Source organism: Neofelis nebulosa, chromosome 8 (assembly GCF_028018385.1).
Source record: "Neofelis nebulosa isolate mNeoNeb1 chromosome 8, mNeoNeb1.pri, whole genome shotgun sequence".
In the NCBI taxonomy this organism is placed as follows: domain Eukaryota; kingdom Metazoa; phylum Chordata; class Mammalia; order Carnivora; family Felidae; genus Neofelis; species Neofelis nebulosa.
The window spans coordinates 124,704,482-124,722,975 of record NC_080789.1 but is presented as its reverse complement, the minus strand read 5'-3'; the positions used below and the strand labels follow the sequence as shown (position 1 = coordinate 124,722,975).

Below are 18,494 nucleotides of genomic sequence, written 5' to 3'. Positions count from 1 at the left end.
GCGCATGGGACAAGATAACCCAATATATTTTAAAGTAATCACTTTTTTTAAAGATTTTATTTTTAAGTAATCTCTACACCCAATGGGTGTCTCATATTCACAACCCCAACATCAAGAGTCACATGCTCAGCGGACTGAGCCAGCCAGGAGCCCCTAGTAATCACTTCTAATCATTTTGTCAGAAAGGCAAAAATTAGTCTTAAAAATTATGTGTTTTTTAAGTAATGATAATTCAACACTACAAACTTTAGGTAAAGCTACTTATTAATATTTCTCAAAAGTTAATAATGATTCAATTAAACAGCTATGTTTATCTCTGTCTTTAGTGCCAGTGCCCTATTAATCAGAAGTTGTGGTATCACAACCACTTTCTCTGGTTGGCTCATAGAAGTGGTCAAGATACTACAACTGAGAGGTCTCTGAAAGACCACGTAGAATTATATTTGACTCCTGAGTGGTCTTCTCTACCACCAGCCATCATCTCTCTCTCCTTTGACCTTCCCGAGACATGTACAGCAGCTATTTCCAAAGTGTGCGTGAAATTGAACAATATTCCCTCACAGATTGCTTAAAACTCTTTATAGATGTCCTTCAGTTGTATATGGAGTGTGATGGAGAGAGAGCTTCCCACTCTCCATCTCAAGCCTTCTACACTTAGAGAAAAAATCTAGTAACAGATCGGTGCCAAAATACTCAAAATTTCTGTTAAGTAAAAGTTTTCCCACTCACAGGATTGACAATGACATTTTCTTTCCTGATCCCTTCCCAGCCAGCAAAGAGTATAATACCGTCATATCTGAAACATTCATTATTCCTTGGCTGTTTTAGATTTGATAGGGAGAACATAGGTGAGGCTGAGTCAGGCATTAGGACAGTGGTACTTCATCCTGTAAGGACAGTGGATTTAATCCTGTAAGGCACTAGAGAACCATTTTTGAGCAGGAATCTTCCTTTGGGAAATGTATACTGGAAGTAATACGAAGCATGAATTTAAAAAGGAATGCATTTAATAATAATGGCCCCGAATTTAGAAGTCAAGAGTTCAGCATTTGGGGAATTTTTAAACTATTAAATAAAGTTGCAGTTAATATGGGATAGAGCCATCAAGTGAATAGCATTAAATTAGGTCAAGTACGTAACCTGGTCCAACATCGTGTGTAGTAGAGGTCACGCTAGCATAGATATATCTGACCAGGAGCGTAGCACCATCTGGAAATGATAAAATAGGAATGAATCTGTTATCCACTAGGGTCTCTCTGGGTTCCAGGCTTCATGACAAGAAACAAATGACCAGCAGCAACTCTACCATTTTATATTTTTATATATGTTCCCACATTCACACACGTTTTAGATTATTTGGGGTTATATGATGGCAGAAAATTCTTCATTTATGCAATTTCAGTCATTTATCGTGCTATCACTGTTTTTGTAGTTAGGAAGCGGTTTGATATAATCGTAGCAAACCTTGATGTTGAGTAGAAGTGATAACTCTTTGGGGGCCTCTGAAATATGTTCTGTTTCCTCAGCTCTTGATTTTCCATAAATATATTCCTGATTTTCTTTCAAGTCTGCAACCTCCATATGAGCTGGGGGAGAGCAGGAGATCCAGCGGTCGGGTATTCACTCCTCTATCACAGTCTCAGGTTTTTTGTTTTTTGTTTTTGTTTTGTTTTTGTTTTTGTTCTTGTTTTTTTTGCTTCTGTTGCTCAATATCCCCTGCCAGGCCTTCTCCACCTTTCTATCACTAGTGAAGAGCTTCATGGCTTCAAACAACCCTCCGGTGTGTGCATGTGCGTGCCTGCGCAAAATTTATATATAAATTTTGAATTTCTTTCAGCTTTCTCCTGTATTTATCTTAGCTTTACCTTGAGTGGCTATAGCTCTTCACTTTGAAAATAATGATTACTTTCGGGGCGCCTGGATGGCGCAGTCGGTTAAGCGTCCGACTTCAGCCAGGTCACGATCCCGCGGTCCGTGAGTTCAAGCCCCGCGTCAGGCTCTGGGCTGATGGCTCGGAGCCTGGAGCCTATTTCCGATTCTGTGTCTCCCTCTCTATCTGCCCCTCCCCCGTTCATGCTCTGTCTCTCTCTGTCCCAAAAATAAATAAAAAACGTTGAAAAAAAAATTAAAAAAAAAAAAAAAGAAAATAATGATTACTTTCTGTTTGGCATCTGGCATCTCGGGTTCTTATCAGCTTCCACACTGGATCCAACTTCTGGAAAATTTTAGATTTCCCTTACTTTTGTCTCTTCTGTCAGACTCTTGACTTTTCTCTTTCATGTAGCCCTTCTGACAAGCCAGATTAGCCCTCCTGACTTATCATATACTCTGCATGCTCCCCACATGTCTCTATAAGTGCCACACACTTCTGTTTCCTTTAGACCAAACAAAGGTCACATTCCATCTTTCTGGGAATATTTCAGCTATCAGATATGGAAATTAAATAAGACCAAAATGATTCCGTTATACTCCCAATTAGAGATAACTATTATTAATGTAAAAAGAAATAGAAATTTTTGTACTTTTTGAAGGGTCCTTCAGGGAATAGGAACATAAAATTATAAGTCAAAATATCCTCCAATCAAGAATTCTGAAGTATATATATATATATATATATATATATATATATATGTGTGTGTGTGTGTGTGTGTGTGTGTGTGTGTGTGTGTGTGTAAAATCTTTTCCCCCTCCTATAGTCCTACAGTGATCTTTTTGTGATATTTTTGAGTATTATTAATGATATATGTTGGAGACAATTAATTACCAATTTATATTTGATATATTTTGCAATGAACATTTTACCATTTATGTCATTGAGTATGGCAATATTTGGCAAGAGCTTAATTCCTGCCCTTTAAAACTGAAGTTCCCTTCAAAACAGGAAATCAATTTTTCTTTCATTAAACATATTAATCATAAAGATAAAAATCCATCAGATTATCCTTGAGACTTAAGGTTCTTATTGAACTTCTATGAAAATCATAAAAGCATTCACTGTGTTTCAGTGTAAATTATCAGTGTGAAATAATTTTCATTGCTGTAAGAAAGATATTTCAACTGCTTCCCAAACTAAGTGAGTGAACAGTGAAACTCAACATCCTGTAGGACAAAGAAAGACCCAAAACGTCAGGAATCGTAACTTTCAGTAGAGCACAGAATGAAGCAGAAGGCGGTGATCAGAGGAATGTCTTAGTTACTGGGAATATGGAAGTTAGTTAACAATGCCAGTTCCTCACCCCTTATCTCAGGTGTTTTAGTTTTAGTTTTTGTTTTTCCTTTTCCCTATCCTGAGACTTACTACAAAACAAAAAGAGCAGATTTATTCATATCTGGAGAGAGCATTGTTTGCAAAATCCTTTATGTAAAATTTCATGAAATTACTGAAGCAGTTGGTAAAAACCCATAATGTCCATATGAATGTATGATAGCTTTAATTGGTAAAGGTTTATTAAAATCCATTGGGAGGATATTTTTTAAATAAGTTCCCAGTTTCTCTTTTTCTGATCTACCCTATTTTGTGGCTTATTAAACCAATGGAAATAGTTTGTCAATTCATTCATTATTTTATCCATTTTTGTTATTTAACTGCCTATTATCAAGGAAAGTAAAATTTCCTTGATTTAGTATTCATCAATTTGAGAACTATTTATTGAATACATACCTCTTGCCATTAACTCTTTGGACATTAAGATGTCACTGTATTTTCAAGTTTGAAACTTTTGCATCTCTGACTTGGAATGTCCAAACTCAACACGAAATCACAAGTCAGAGCAAGAAATGGGTAAAGACCTGGAAAATATATGGTGGCAAGGATGGAATTGCTATTTCTTGATGGAACTAGTATAGCTTTGATTCTGGGATTTTCTGCCAGTTTCAGATTCTTTCTTTCTTTCTTTCTTTCTTTCTTTCTTTCTTTCTTTCTTTCTTTCTTTCTTTCTTTCTTTCTTTCTCTTTCTTTCTTCTTTCTTTCTTTCTTTCTTTCTTCATTGTTTATTTCTTCTTTCTTTCTTTTTTTCTCTCTTTCTTTCTTTTCCTGGTTTCAGTTTATTTCTTGATGGAACTAGTGTAGCTTTGATTCTGGGATTTTCTACTGGTTTCAGATTCTGTCTTTATTTCTTCCTTTCTTTTTCTTTCTTTCTTTCTTTCTTTCTTTCTTTCTTTCTTTCTTTCTTCTTTTTTCTTTTTCTTTCTTTCTTTCTTCTTTCTTTCTTCTTTCTTTCTTTCTTTCTTTCTTTCTTTCTTTCTTTCTTTCTTTCTTTCTTTCTCTCTTTCTGTCTTTCTTTCTTTTCCTGGTTTCAGTTTATTTCTTGATAGAACTAGTATAGCTTTGATTCTGGGATTTTCTGCTGGTTTCAGAGTCTTTCTTTCTTCCTTTCTTTTTCTTTCTTTCTTTCTTTCTTTCTTTCTTTCTTTCTTCTTTCTTTCTTTCTTTCTTTCTCTCTTTCTGTCTTTCTTTCTTTTCCTGGTTTCAGTTTATTTCTTGATGGAACTAGTATAGCTTTGATTCTGGGATTTTCTGCTGGTTTCAGAGTCTTTCTTTCTTTCTTCCTTTCTTTTTCTTTCTTTCTTTCTTTCTTTCTTTCTTTCTTTCTTTCTTTCTTTCTCTTTCTGGTTTCACTTTACTTCTTGATGGAGCTAGTATAGCTCTGATTGTGGGATTTTCTGCTTTTTTCAGAATCACTTTTCTCAAAATCAGCTTGCCTACAAATCCCCTGCACTCTAAAGCAGCCTTTCTAACTTACTTCCTGTTGAAACACACAGAAGCAAGTGCTCATGTGTTTATCATACTCCTCATGCGATACAGACAAGAGAGCAGTGACTTATGTATAATGTATAATGCTCGCTATAAAGGCACACCTATTCCCCACTAGAGGAAGCATACTTGGTGGGGTACAGCGAGTGAGTGTAACTTTATTGTTGGTACAGCTTTGAATCAGCTCTAACATCCAGAGAGAAAATCCATTGCAAGCTACAACTTGAGATAGACTTTATTATTGATCCCAGCACACTTTAGGCTTGTAATTCATTTGAGAACCATTCCCCTACAGCTAGTATGAGAGAGTATATTAGTGTGTCTATGTGTGCGTGTGTGCATGCATGTACACTAAATTTTCACAGCAGCCTTTTTCCCCTTCCTGCCCCAGCATCAGATCTGGTCAATATCTCTAATCAGATACAGCCTCAGGAATGTTGGCTTAACAACAACAAGAAGAAACAACGTTAAATTCAACAGTGAACTGTACTGTCAAAATGAGTCCACATTTTCTTGGAGTGTCTCTTCCTGCTTCTCTCTCTCCCTCCTTCACAGTCTCCAATTTGTGAGCAACCGCCCTCTATCTCTCTTACTTTCTTTCATTTTTTCCCCTATTCTAACAATGCTCCTTGGGGCATATTAAAATGACACTCTGGGCACTGAATGTGCTGTTTCAGCTTGATTTCCTGGTTTCAGTTTTGCTCTTATCACGTTATGCTGTCCCGCAGAGTAACTCTCTCACACATGCATTTCCAAGGAAGCTTCCTAGGGTTGGGGCTGATCTGGTATTCCTCCCCTCATGTGTTCACTGGCCTTGCACTTCAGTTCCATTGTTTCTAAACAACCCGACTAAATAGCTCACCGGGCGTGGTAAGTCATGGGCCAGTGTGCTTGAGCTATGCACCCTACATTTGTCAAAGTATCGCATATTTTAAATGTTGTATTTTATTTTCAGCGCTTTTATTTATTTTTGAGACAGAGAGAGAGCATGAGTGGGGAAAGGACAGAGAGAGAGGGACAGAGGATCCGAAGCAGGCTCCGCACTGACAGCAGCGTGCCCGTGTGGGGCTCAAACCCACGAACTGTGAGATCTTACCTAAGCTGAGATCAAGAGCAAGACGCTTAACTGACTGGGCCCCTAAATGTTGAATTTTAAAAGGGATTTGGAGAGGAGCAGCTGGGTGGCTCCGTCGGCCAACTTCAGCACAGGTCACGATCTCCCAGCGCGTGGGTTCTAGCCCTGTATTGGGTTCTGGGCTGGAAGCTCAGAAGCTGGTGCTTACTTCAAATTCTGCCTCCCCCCTCTCTCTGCACGTCCTCTGCTCGCTCTCTCTCAAAACAAAATAAACATTTTTAAAAAATTTTCTTAATAAATAAATAAATAAATTAATTAATTAATTAAATTAAAGGGATTAGGAGAAATCAGAACATAGAAATTTCAGAAGTCAAACATCAAATATGAGTTACCGGCTAAAATTCAGATTCTGAGGTATATTGTGGCTGTTTTCTCTTAGATGATGCCTTCTTACTGTGTCCTCACTAGGGGCAAGTAGCAAGAGCTATTTTTATATTCATGAGGGTTCTGCCTTCATGAGCCCATCAGTCATGAGCCAATCACCTCCGGAAGACCCCACTTCCAAATATCATCCCATTTCAGCATGAAATTTGGGGGGACACATTCAGCCTATGGTGTGGCATGTATCCACCCTTACGGTGTCATACAGAATAATTTCACTGCTCTAAAAATCCCCTGCGCTCCTCTTATTTATGTCCTCTTTCCCCTCGTCCCCTGGCAACCAGTGATCATTTTTCTGTCTCCACAGTTTCACCTTTTCCAGAATATCATACAGTTAGAATGTGGTAATATGTAGCCTTTTCAGATTGACTTTGTTTGTTTTTTTTTTTTTCTTTAATTTAGTAATATGTATGTAAGGTGGTACTGAGAATATTCAGTTTATAAAAGACAACAATTAATATTGTTCATTTAAAACATTTTTAATGTTTTATTTTTTTTGAGAGCGAGAGAGAGACAGAGTATGAGTGGGGGAGGAACAGAGAGAGAGAGAGACACAGAATCTGAAGCAGGCTCCAGGCTGTCAGCACAGAGCCCGACGCAGGGCTCGAACCCACAAACTGTGAGATCATGACCTGAGCTGAAGTCTGACACTTAATCGACGAGCCACCCAGGCACCCCAATATTGTTCATTGTTTACAGAATTATATGAGAATTACATTACCTGTAATGATTAGCTAACTCCATGGGTGACACCCAAGAATAAATACATCGTTATTAAAATTTTAGAACTTTTTTTAACTTCTCAAAGGGATTATAGAGCAGAATGCATTGAATTCAGAAGATTAATACACTACATCTTCCCTGAGTATTTGTTTCATTTGAATACCTGGAGGAAGTTTTTTTTTTATATGAAGAAAGCATGGATATATTATGTAGTAGAATACAGAATTTTCATTAGAGAAAACAAGAGACTTAAGAGAAATGCTGAGCTTATGGAGAACTGCTTCTGGCTAAGAGCCTATTTAGACTCCCCTAGGGATGCAAGTTCATCAGAAATACTTCAGTGGAAAATTTGAGATGTGATTCAGGGGAATTCAATTTAAAACAAAATACATTTTGATGGCTGGAGAGTATCTTAGGTCGGGTTCCCAGGGAAGCAGACTCGGAGGCACAGATTCTCATGCACAAGGTTTATTGGAAATTCTGTGAGCAGCACCCCCTGCGAAGTGGAGGAAACTGGTCTGGGTAGGGGGACAGTTGGGCTGAGATACAGGTGTAGTAGGGGCCTCAGACGATGTCACGGGAGTTCTGGGGCTGCACCATCCCTTTCATAGATGTCCCAAACCGAGGCTTAGGGGCCGGGCCATTTTATCCCCAGAGCACCAGGCAGTGAATGGAGATGATCCTCAGAGGGTGTATAACTTTAGAGGGAAATTCCTGGGGCTGGACTCAGTTGTGAACTGTTGGGAAACTTCCCAGGAGCTGTGGGAATTAACACCTCGATCTTGCTGTTAGAACCTGGGAAGCACAAGACAAGAGTCCATGAAAGTCAATATAAGCCCACCAGCTTCCCTGTAAAGAAGGACCTAGGACAAGTGAGTTCTGACTACCTTTTGATATAAATAATTCTAGAATAATGGAATCACTGCCTCCACATAAAAGAGATTATTTTGTATTTATGTATCTAATATAAAGAAAAAAGTAACAGAGCACACACACAAACACACACACACGCACACTGTTTTGAACAGGAGAGTAAAAAATCATGAAGGGAGTAAAATTACTTCCTTGATGGTTTTTTTTTCCAGAAAGGGTTAGTACCTTAGCTAAGTATTAGGTGTATAACTAAATCTGATTCTGAATTTTTATCATACACAGAGTTTATCCAAACTTCTCAACCTTCAGTGAGTTCATAAAGATAAGAGTTCAGTGTATAAAATATTTTAGAAAAAAATAAAAGAAAGGATTGTCGCATTTTCTGAAATGTGAGATTAATGGAAAGAAAAAAAATAAACTATCTGACCATGGTTAAATATTATAAGAGCTGTATTATATAAGTGTAATTATATATATAGGGGTACAGAAAAAATATATAAAGGGATACACACATACACACATACATACACACACACATACATGAAGGTATAAAAATTTAAATCTAGTTTACTTCCTCAGTTTGAGTTTAGGATGTTTACACTGAGCCCTACAACTGTATGTGCTGCTGTGACCTGTTAGTCGTTAAATAAGAACATGGTAATAATGTCTCAAAGTCACGCTTTTACCCCAGTTAAAAATGCTGGTTTCCATGAAAGGATCTCTGAAATATATGGCTTTCACTGCAGAGTTTGGGTGTAAATATATTCTAGATACATCACCACTACTGAGTGAGTGAGGAGGAAGAGGAACTTGCAAACTTAAGTTCAAATGAATTCACAGAACCATCGTCATGCATCAGACAGATCATTCTTATATAATATTAAATAGAATATATAGCTTACATATATATTATTCTATATAAGACATATAATCTTATATGTAATTTAACTAATATATAAATAAAAGTTGTTTTAAAATGTAAAGAATACAAAGCGATTCCTGAACTGATCCCCGCTATTACCTATTTGTTTCCCTTAATATACTGATGAGCCCATCAACAACTGTCACAGAGGCAATATGAAGACCATTCCACTAATAATGGTCCAGCATGTTAGTGTAATTATGTATATTCTCTGACCACGGAAAACAGCAGCAAGTCAACATTCTTTGCTCATGCTTTAAGTTTTGGCTTAGAGTTGATTTAAACCTTTGCTACAGAATACTTTCACATGTCAAAAATTTATTAAACTAGTATTATGTCTTTGGACACCCAAAATTTATGGGACTCAGTATCCTCATTTGTAAAATGAGTCCGTTGGATTTGAACCACATTATCTTCAAGTTTTTAAACACTTTTGTGCCTCCAACTTGGGAAATTTGGCTTCTGACACCCTGGTCAGGGCTGAGTCACAGAAGTAGATGTCACCTATGGGTTTGTCACACTGCTCTTTGACCTTTGGTCCTGATGACAGCTCAAAGGTCATGTGTTGGCCATATCTAAAGCACCAATGAAATCATAATGGATGGCAAGATGAAATCCTGCACTGGCAGGAACCTTGAAGATAATGTGGTTCAGATCCAACTGACTCATTTACTAGTATGACAATCCCTTCACAAAACTCTAAAATGATGAATTCAGCTTTCCAAAGTGCTTAACTTACTGTGTAAAATGTCTTTACTCTCAGGGAAAACCTGACTTAGTGGTCAAATTTAAGATGCACAAACCAAAAATTCTTCTTTAATTTCAATGTGTCATTTTTCATGACAATGATACCCTTTTTAACAATGTTGTTTCAAAAAAAAAAAAAGAATGTTGTTTCTGAGGTTAAGACGAGGCATATTCTCTAATAGCATCTGGATGTTTTGTAGAGCTCATATTATTCCTCACTGGAAATTAAATTACTTAAATTATCAAAATATTTCATTTTTACCCAAGAATAAATGTATCCTATGATGTTTCAACACTAAACAGGGTGATGATTCTCCTAATACGAAAGTGACTTGCTCTCTCTTTAGGTCCTGTGGCACCACAGCCATCACCTTGTGAAGCCGATCAATTTTCTTGTATCTACACACTCCAGTGTGTCCCTCTCTCAGGGAAATGTAATGGACAGGAAGATTGCATAGATGGCTCTGATGAAATGGATTGTTCTCTCAGCCCCCCTTCTCAGCGTTGTGGTGAAATGGAGTTCCAGTGCTCGAGCGGTGAATGTATCCCATCCCTCCTGCTTTGTGATGGAGTGCCTGACTGTCACTTTAATGAAGATGAATCCAGCTGCTGTGAGTTATTTTCACTAACTCAGTGTGCCAGGGAAGAAATGCAGTTTAGAAATTATAAAGAGAGCTTGACAGGTGAAACAAACTTCTCTATAGTCTTACCATGATCCTAGCATCCATAACATAGTGGTTTGTATTGTATTACTAAACAAAGCATGTAGACCTTGCTTAGCATATCTGGAAACATCCTGTTTGTAGTCACTCTAATCTCTGTTAAACTTCTCTGACTTCCTTTTTTATTTACATCTGGGCCATTCATGTGGGGGAATGCTACTATGTGTTTGTTATCTTTTTTTTGTGGTTGCTATGACCATCTTTCACCATGCAAAGTTGTTATAGTATTATTAACTTTATTTCCTGTACTTTTCATCCTCGTGGCTTATTTATTTTATAACTGGAAGCTTGTACATCTTAATCCCCTTGACTTACTTTGCCCAACACCCAAACCCCCACGCCTCTGGCGGCCAGCAGTTTGTTCTCTGTGTTTATGAGTCTGTTTCTGTTTTTATTTGTTTTGTTTTTTGGATTCCACATACGAGTGAAATCATATGGTATGTGTCATTCTCCATCTGACTTAATTCACTTAGCATTAATACACTCTATGTGCATCCATATTGTCACAAATGGCAGGATTTCATTCTCTTTTATGGCTGCATAATATTCCATTGTATATATATATACATCTTCTTTATCCATTCATCTATTGATGGGCTTTTGTTTTGTTTCCATATATAATGGAAACATTGAAGCATTGTATATAATGCTTCAGTAAACATAGGGTGCATGTATTTTTTTGAATTAGTGTTTTTGTTTTCTTTAGGTAAATACCCAGATGCCAAATTACCAGATCATATATATGATAGTTCTATTTTTAATTTTTTGATAAACCTCTGTACTGTTTCTTGGGAATTTTTTTGTGTTGTTGTGTTTCGTTTTATTTTTTGTTTTATTGTGGCTGCACCATTTTACATTCTCACCAACAGTACTCAAGCATTCCTTTTTTTCTATGTCCTTAACAACACTTGTCATTTCTTGTCTTTTTTACACTAGACATTCTGACAGGTGTGAAGTGGTATCTCATTGTAGTTTTGATTTGTATTTTCTTGATGATGAGTAACGGTGAGCATCTTTTCATGTGTCTGTTAGCCATCTGGATGACTTCTTTGGCAAAAATTTCTATTCAGGTCCTCTGCCCAATTGTAATCAGATCATTCGTGTGTGTGTATGTGTGTGTGTTGAGTTGTATATTTGGATATTAAGCGCTTATCAAGTATATCATTTGCAAATATCTTTTCCCATTAAATTGATTGCTTTTTAGTTTTGTTGGTAGTATTCTTCTCTGTGCAAAAGCTTTTTAGTTTCCTGTAGTCCTAATGAATAATTTTTGCTTTTGTTTCCCTTGCCTGGGGAAGCAAATCCAGAAAAATATGCTAAGGCGAATGTCCAAAAGTTTCTGCCTATGTTTTCTTTTAGCTGTATGGTTTCAGGTCTTAAATTTAGGTCCTTCATCCATTTTGAGTTTATTTTTGTGTATGGTGTAAGAAAATGGTCCAGATCTATCCTTTTGCATGTTGCTGTCCCATCTTTCTGTGCCCTTTATTTAAGAGAGTGTCTCTTCCCTATTGTGTACTCTTGTCTCCTTTGGCATGGACTAGTTGACTGTATATGCATGGGCTTACTGCTAAACTCTATTCTATTCCATTGATCTGTGTATCTGATTTTGTGCTGGTACCCTACTGTTTTGATTATTATAGCTCTGTAGTATAGTTTGAAATCTGGCATTGTGATATCTCCAGCTTTGTTTTTCATTCTCAAGATTGCTTTGGCAATTTGGAGTCTGTTGTGGTTCCATACAAATTTTAGCACTATTTGTTCTAGTCTTGTGAAAAATACTATTGGTATTTCGGTAGGGATTGCATTGAATTTGTAGATTGCTTTAAGTATTTTGGACCTTTTAGCAATATTAATTCTTTCAGTCCATGAACATGATATATCTTTCCATTTATTTGCATTGTCTTCAATTTCTTTCATCAATATCTTATAGTTTTCAGAGTACAGATCTTTCACCTCCTTGGTTAAATTTATTTTTAGAGGGGCACCTGGGTGGCTCAGTCGGTTGGGCGTCCGACTTCGGCTCAGGTCATGATCTCACAGTCCGTGAGTTCGAGCCCCGCATCGGGCTCTGTGCTGACAGCTCAGAGCCTGGAGCCTGTTTTGGATTCTGTGTCTCCCTCTCTCTCTGACCCTCCCCCATTCATGCTCTGTCTCTCTCTGTCTCAAAAATAAATAAAACGTTAAAAAAAATTTTTTTTTAATTTACTTTTAGATATATTTTTTAAGTTGAATTTTATTTTAGAGAGAGAGAGAGAGAGCATGATCAGGGGTGAGAGGCAAGGGAGCAAGAGAGAGAATCTCAAGCAGAGTCTATGCTCATCACAGAGCGTGATGCGGGGCTCCATCCCATGACCCTGGGATCATGACCTGAGCTGAAATCAAGAGGTGGACACTTAACCGACTGAGCCACGTAGGCGCCCCTTTAGGTATTTTTTGATGCAGCTGTAAATGGGACTTGATATCTTTTTAACAAATGTTTATGGAAATGGATTGTGGACATGTAGTTATTAATATTTATGAAGATGGCTCAAGTACAGGACTCTAGGCAAATATTCACTTTAATATATATATAATTTATATATATTTATTTCACACACATATATATATATGTATGTATTATATGGGGTATGTAGTTAGGGGTTGGACCTGGACCACTATGTAGGTAGATATCATGTCACTATGAGTTCATGGAGGGATGGAAGGGCACCTGGGTGGCTCAGTCAGTTAAGTGTCCAACTCTTGGTTTTGGCTCAGGTCATGAGATCATGGTTTATGAGTTCTAGTCCTGTGTTGGGCTCCATGCTTACAGTGCAGGGCCTGCTTGGGATTCTTTCTCTCTCTCTCCATCTTTCTGCCCCCACCCCCAGTCTCTTAAAATAAATAAAGAAACTTAAAAAGGTTCATAGAATAGGAGCACCTGGGTGGCTCAGTTGGCTGAGCGTCCAGCTCTTGATTTTGGCTCACATCATGTTCTCGTGGTTCGTGGGATCACGCCCCATGTCGGGCTCTGCATTGGCAGCATGGAGCCTGCTTGGATTCTCTCCCTACCTCTCTCTCTGTCCCTCCTCTGTCCCCCCTCTCTCACAAAGCAAATAAACATTAAAAAAGAATAATTGTTACAAAATTCAAAAAAAAAAGAGTCCATGGAATAGTAAATCCTAAGGTCATAGGCTTGAATCTCATTCTTGTCACCTATTACCTATGCAAACTTGGAAAAGTTATTAGAATCAGTCATCATTCATGTAATACCTACCTTATAGGACTGTGAGGATTTGAGAGAATACATGAAATCCTCAGTCCTGCATTCTGTACTTTCTACTTTTATTATAACTATCCTATTTCATATAGGGAAGGAAGAGTATTGGTTATGAAGTAATTTCACAAATCATTAAGGCAATCATGAAAGCATGGTGAGTCACAGCACCACTAACATTTAATTATTTGTTTGCTTGGTTTTATATTATACTATATTATATATTTTGGCATAGTTGGCAGTGATAGAACTACATAAACCACATGCTAATGGCCACTTTTTATTTTTAAGTAGTAAAAAGCAGCTTGAAATATGAATCTTAAGAGTGGATACTGAAAGAAATATAAGGCTATTTCGGTGTCTTGTTTAGGTTGGACATCAGGAATTAAAACTATCGGAAAAGGAGTACAGACAAATTCAAGAAAGAGGAGATAGCGTTTGGATATTTAAAGGTTTCAGTCTTAAATAAGTGAACTTCTTTTCCTAGTTTAGGCTGAGAGATTGGTTTTCCATGTTCCTGTTGTTTCCTGTGACATTCTTTCTGTAATAAAGCCAACCTGTCAAGTTTTATAATATTTTCTTAGAGAAAGGTAAACAAATGGAAGAGAATGAAGAAGAGAAAGCCTGCCAAATTATTTATCCCTATTCCCATGAGGACTCTAATGTAATTTGGTTGATAGAAATCTTATTAAGTTCAATATAGTCATATGATATTTGACTTCAAATAAGAATGCTATTTAAATAGAAGCTTAGGAAAGTACAGTATCCTTATACTTTCAGACACTCGTTGCAAAATTGGCATTTGATGAGGTAGGAACATAGGAAGTTCTCTTCCTAAAGGGAAATAAGCCCATGCTAGGAATAGACTGGTATCATGAGAGTATTGCTTCTGTCCCTCTCTAAAATATTTAATTAAGTTATGACTCTATAGAAAAAACTGTGTCAGAATAAACTACAGTAAAAATGCTAGGGCAAATTTACAGAATAAAAGCCTCTAATGATGACAGTTTACCAAACAATTAAAGGTATGTTTTTTGGTTTTTGGTTTTTGTTTTGTTTTGTTTTATTCTGGGCTTACCTATTGATTTAGAAGGGTATGTTTTGTTTTGTTTTGTTTTTAACTCACACTCATTTATTCATTCATAAACTCTCATTTACGTAATTTATGCCACATATTGTATTGGCCATTAATGATACAGATGGATGTAGTATTAGACCAACTCAGGTTGTAAAGACAGTATATATTCCTGAAGGAGACTAGTAAGCGATAGTTGAAAATAAAATGTGATAAGTTCTGTGACAGAGATAAATGCAGGGTTATTGAATACATAGGGTATTTCCTAACCGTGGTGCTGGGGAATCTGTAAATTTTAATAAGAAAAATGTTCACAGAGGCAAATTCGGAAAGACGGTTGTCATTAGGCAAGTGAGGTAGAGATGCTTGATTCCCCTAAAGAATGTTCCAGAAATAGGGGTGCCAGGGTGGCTCAGTTGGTTAAACATCCGACTTCAGCTCAGGTCATGATCTCACAGTTTGTGAGTTGGAGCCTCGCATAGGGCCCTGTGCTGTCAGCACAGAGCCCGCTTTGGACCCTCTGTCCCCCTCTCTTTCTCTCTGTCTCAAAAATAAATAAACATGAAAAAAAAGTATTTAAAAAAAGAATGTTCCAGAAATAGAGAAAAAGTTGTTTGCCTGAAGCATATTTGGTATAACTAGTGTAGAGTTTATGGTGAGAAATGTAGAAATAAGTCTGGAGAGATGAGCAGGACTAGATCTTGAAGGGTCCCTCCTCGCCCATCATGCCCCTACCAGCTGCGGTTCAGGTGGTACATGGAATACACTGGAGTGAAGGAGGGGGGTGGTTAGGAGGTATCACAACTGAAGTATAAAAGAATTGACTGGGTAACACAATGTGTAAAGATTTTGACTAGGCTTTAGAGACACTCAGGTGAAGAGAAGAGTGTGTGATCAAGAGTTTCCAAGTTTCTGATTTGGGCAATAGGACAGCTAATGTGCCATTTCTCCTGAGCTGGGGAAAATGGGAGGAGAAGTACCTCTTAGTGGAAGATTGTGACTTCATTTTTAAACATGTTGTGTTTGTGACATTTGTGGCACATCTGCACAGAAATGTTCAGAATGTATTCAGGATGGATACGTGGAGCTCTGGAGAGAGAGAGGGGAAGGCATAGAAGACACATGGCCTTCAGTATACATACAAGGCTTGAAGCTGTGGGTGTGGATGAGATAATATAGAGAGGAAAACATAAGGTGACGGACAGTTTAGAAAAAGCAAACATTGAAAGACACTGAGATGTGGTCACAGACACAAGCCAGAAAAAAAAGAGAATAATAACCATAAATGAAATTTAGAAAGCCTTAAGTACAGAGAGTATTTACAGGTTGGAATATTTCTGAGAGATCATGTAAGCTTAGGCTTAAAAATATATAAATCGAGAAAAGCAACACATAATTCCTGGTGAGCTTGGAGAGAGAACTTGCTGTGGATGGAAAGGGCAGAATTCTGATGCCAATCTTTTGTAGAGAAAGTAGGCAAGGAGAGAAATCAACTGTAGACAACCCTTTCGATAAGTTTGCACCTACAGTGTGATCTAGGACAAAATAAGAGGTTTTTTGGTTGGTTGTTTGGTTTGGAGAGGCCTGCATGTGTTTAAATGTGGTGTAGGAATAAGGATTCTGAAGTGGTTACAGTTTAAGCAGGGAAATCAATAGCAATTGGTTTTTAAAGGCCTTTTATTCTTGCAAAGATAAATATTCTAGTTATAAGAACGTTTATGCAAACCTGTGATGAATTCAACATTTAAAAATAATTCATATTCCATAGTCTTTCCTGTGGAAACATGTTTTTTTAAATAAACTGAAGGGGTACATCTATACCAAAAATATCTCCTTTCCCTTAAAAAAAAGAAAAAAAGAAAGAAAGAAGGGAAAAATAAGTATGGTTTAATTATATGGGAACAGAGTACCTAACTAGGGGCACTCCTCTTACCAATATTCCTCCATTTCATCAGATCTTGCATCAGTCAATATCCTGACAAGACATACATGGCACATAGATGTTATAAAACTTGAGAATATTTTCATAAAGAGGTTGTACATAGGGAACTAGCATGCATAAAGAAACTGTAACAAATGGTAAAAGCAGGAGCTGTTATCACCCATAGACCAAAGCATGTGGGAGAAGGGAAGATGTGTCTTAACCTGGAATCAGAGAGAGCTACTTGATAAAAGGTGTGGCTTGCAAAACATAAGAGACTCTTAAAAACTGAGAACACACTGAGGGTTGATGGGGGATGGGAGGAAGGGGAGGGTGGGTGATGGGCATTGAGGAGGGCACCTGTTGGGAGGAGCACTGGGTGTTGTATGGAAACCAATTTGACAATAAATTTCATATTAAAAAATAAAATAAAACTAGAACAAATTAAAAAAAAAAAAAGGTATGGCTTGATAAAAGGTTGGGGAACAGCTAGCGATCTTCCAGTCTCTTCCCTCCATGTTATCTCTTGCTGGTTCTACACATCAGCCAAACCCAACGAGTAGCTAGTGGGCAAGAAGCATGCTGATGTATCTTTATAGTTCATCCTTTAGATCCGGAACAGAGAGAGGGGTTGCAGAAAGTTTGAGGAGAGGCACGTAGAAGCTATCCGTCACTGACGGATATGACTGTGAAAAGGATAGGGAAGTGGACAGTCTGCCTGCTTTCTAACTTTAACTTATATTCCAGTAGTAGTTGATGTGTCTTATGTAGTTGAGTGCCATTTAGAGGGTTTACAATGGGTCACACTCCTCAGATTTATGAATCAACCTTTATCATCAGGATATTTTTATTATTAGCCTTTAAATATACTAGCTGGGATTCCAGCATCCTATGGTACTTCTCAATCAATGATACTGTAAAGATTATCCCTCTGCATTCGACAGCTTATTACAAAAGCGTTGCTCAGTTTTATTCAGCATGAAAATCGTGGTGATTGTCTCTTTTACAGAGATACTGAAGAATCGGATGATTATGGTGCATCGCATAATACTCATAATAAATTAATACGCTTTCCCCATTAAATTGTTTTTAGAGTTTTACAAAATTTACTCAAACTGCTAAGATAGTTCAGTAAGAGTAGTAGTTTGTTTTAGTTTAAGGAGAGAGTAAAAATCCATCCTTCCCTGTACTGGGTACGTATATGCCTTAAAGGACCGATGGCCTTCATTCTCAGGTTTCAAGACCACAGCGCTCTGCTCTTAGAAATGTGGGCTGCATACGTGAGTTTTCATCTTAATAGTAAATGGACACACACCCCTAGTCACATGTACTTTACTTTTGCGTATATTTTGTAAGCAGCAATTATAATCTATAAAAGGAATTTTGTTTTAGGGAAATTTAACTCCAGTAAACGATTCATGAATTGCTTCTGTTTAATGTATCTCTAACACTTGAGTGAAAGAACTAAAAGCCACAGCATGCTCTGTGTTACCTGGCTTATTTTTGTATGAATGAGTGTCAACCTCTATGATGACAGATTGAAATAAGTGTTTTTATAGACATTAACTATGTTTGAATGTGGCGAAAGTAGATACTGTCCAGGGAAACGTTTTGAAATCCTGGTTTCCTATAAATTTTATATATAGATTATTTAGGCTATTTTTTGTCCTTGTTGTCTATGCGGTACTAGTGAAGGAGAGAAAGAAAGTAATGATTTAATTTATTTTCTGTTTTCAGAACAATGTCCATTGCTGTGTGGGTTTCAATAAATATTGATTGTATTCATAATTTGCCACCTGCTTTTAGAAGGAAGTTGATAAATATCCATTAGCTTTAATGTTATAGTGTTTTAAATGCCATAGAAACTACGATTTTAGTTTTAAATTTCATAATATTTTTTAACTCTTAACTGTAAACTTTCTATAAAAGGGAAAAAGTAAAACTTTTTCTAAATCGAAACAATTTATTTGCTTACGTATTTTTATGTGT

General features: G+C 37.1%; 1 protein-coding gene across 3 annotated transcripts in view; it reads left to right on the top strand.

Annotated features, from left to right (window-relative positions):
* The window catches only part of MALRD1 (MAM and LDL receptor class A domain containing 1), an 824,069-nt gene that overhangs the window by 655,136 nt on the left and 150,439 nt on the right, over positions 1 to 18,494 (top strand). For all 3 annotated transcript variants that reach the window (XM_058681758.1, XM_058681759.1, XM_058681757.1), the window contains one exon: positions 9,882 to 10,145. In XM_058681758.1, the coding sequence (XP_058537741.1) occupies positions 9,882 to 10,145 (264 nt within the window). The remainder of the gene's footprint in view (positions 1 to 9,881; positions 10,146 to 18,494) is intronic.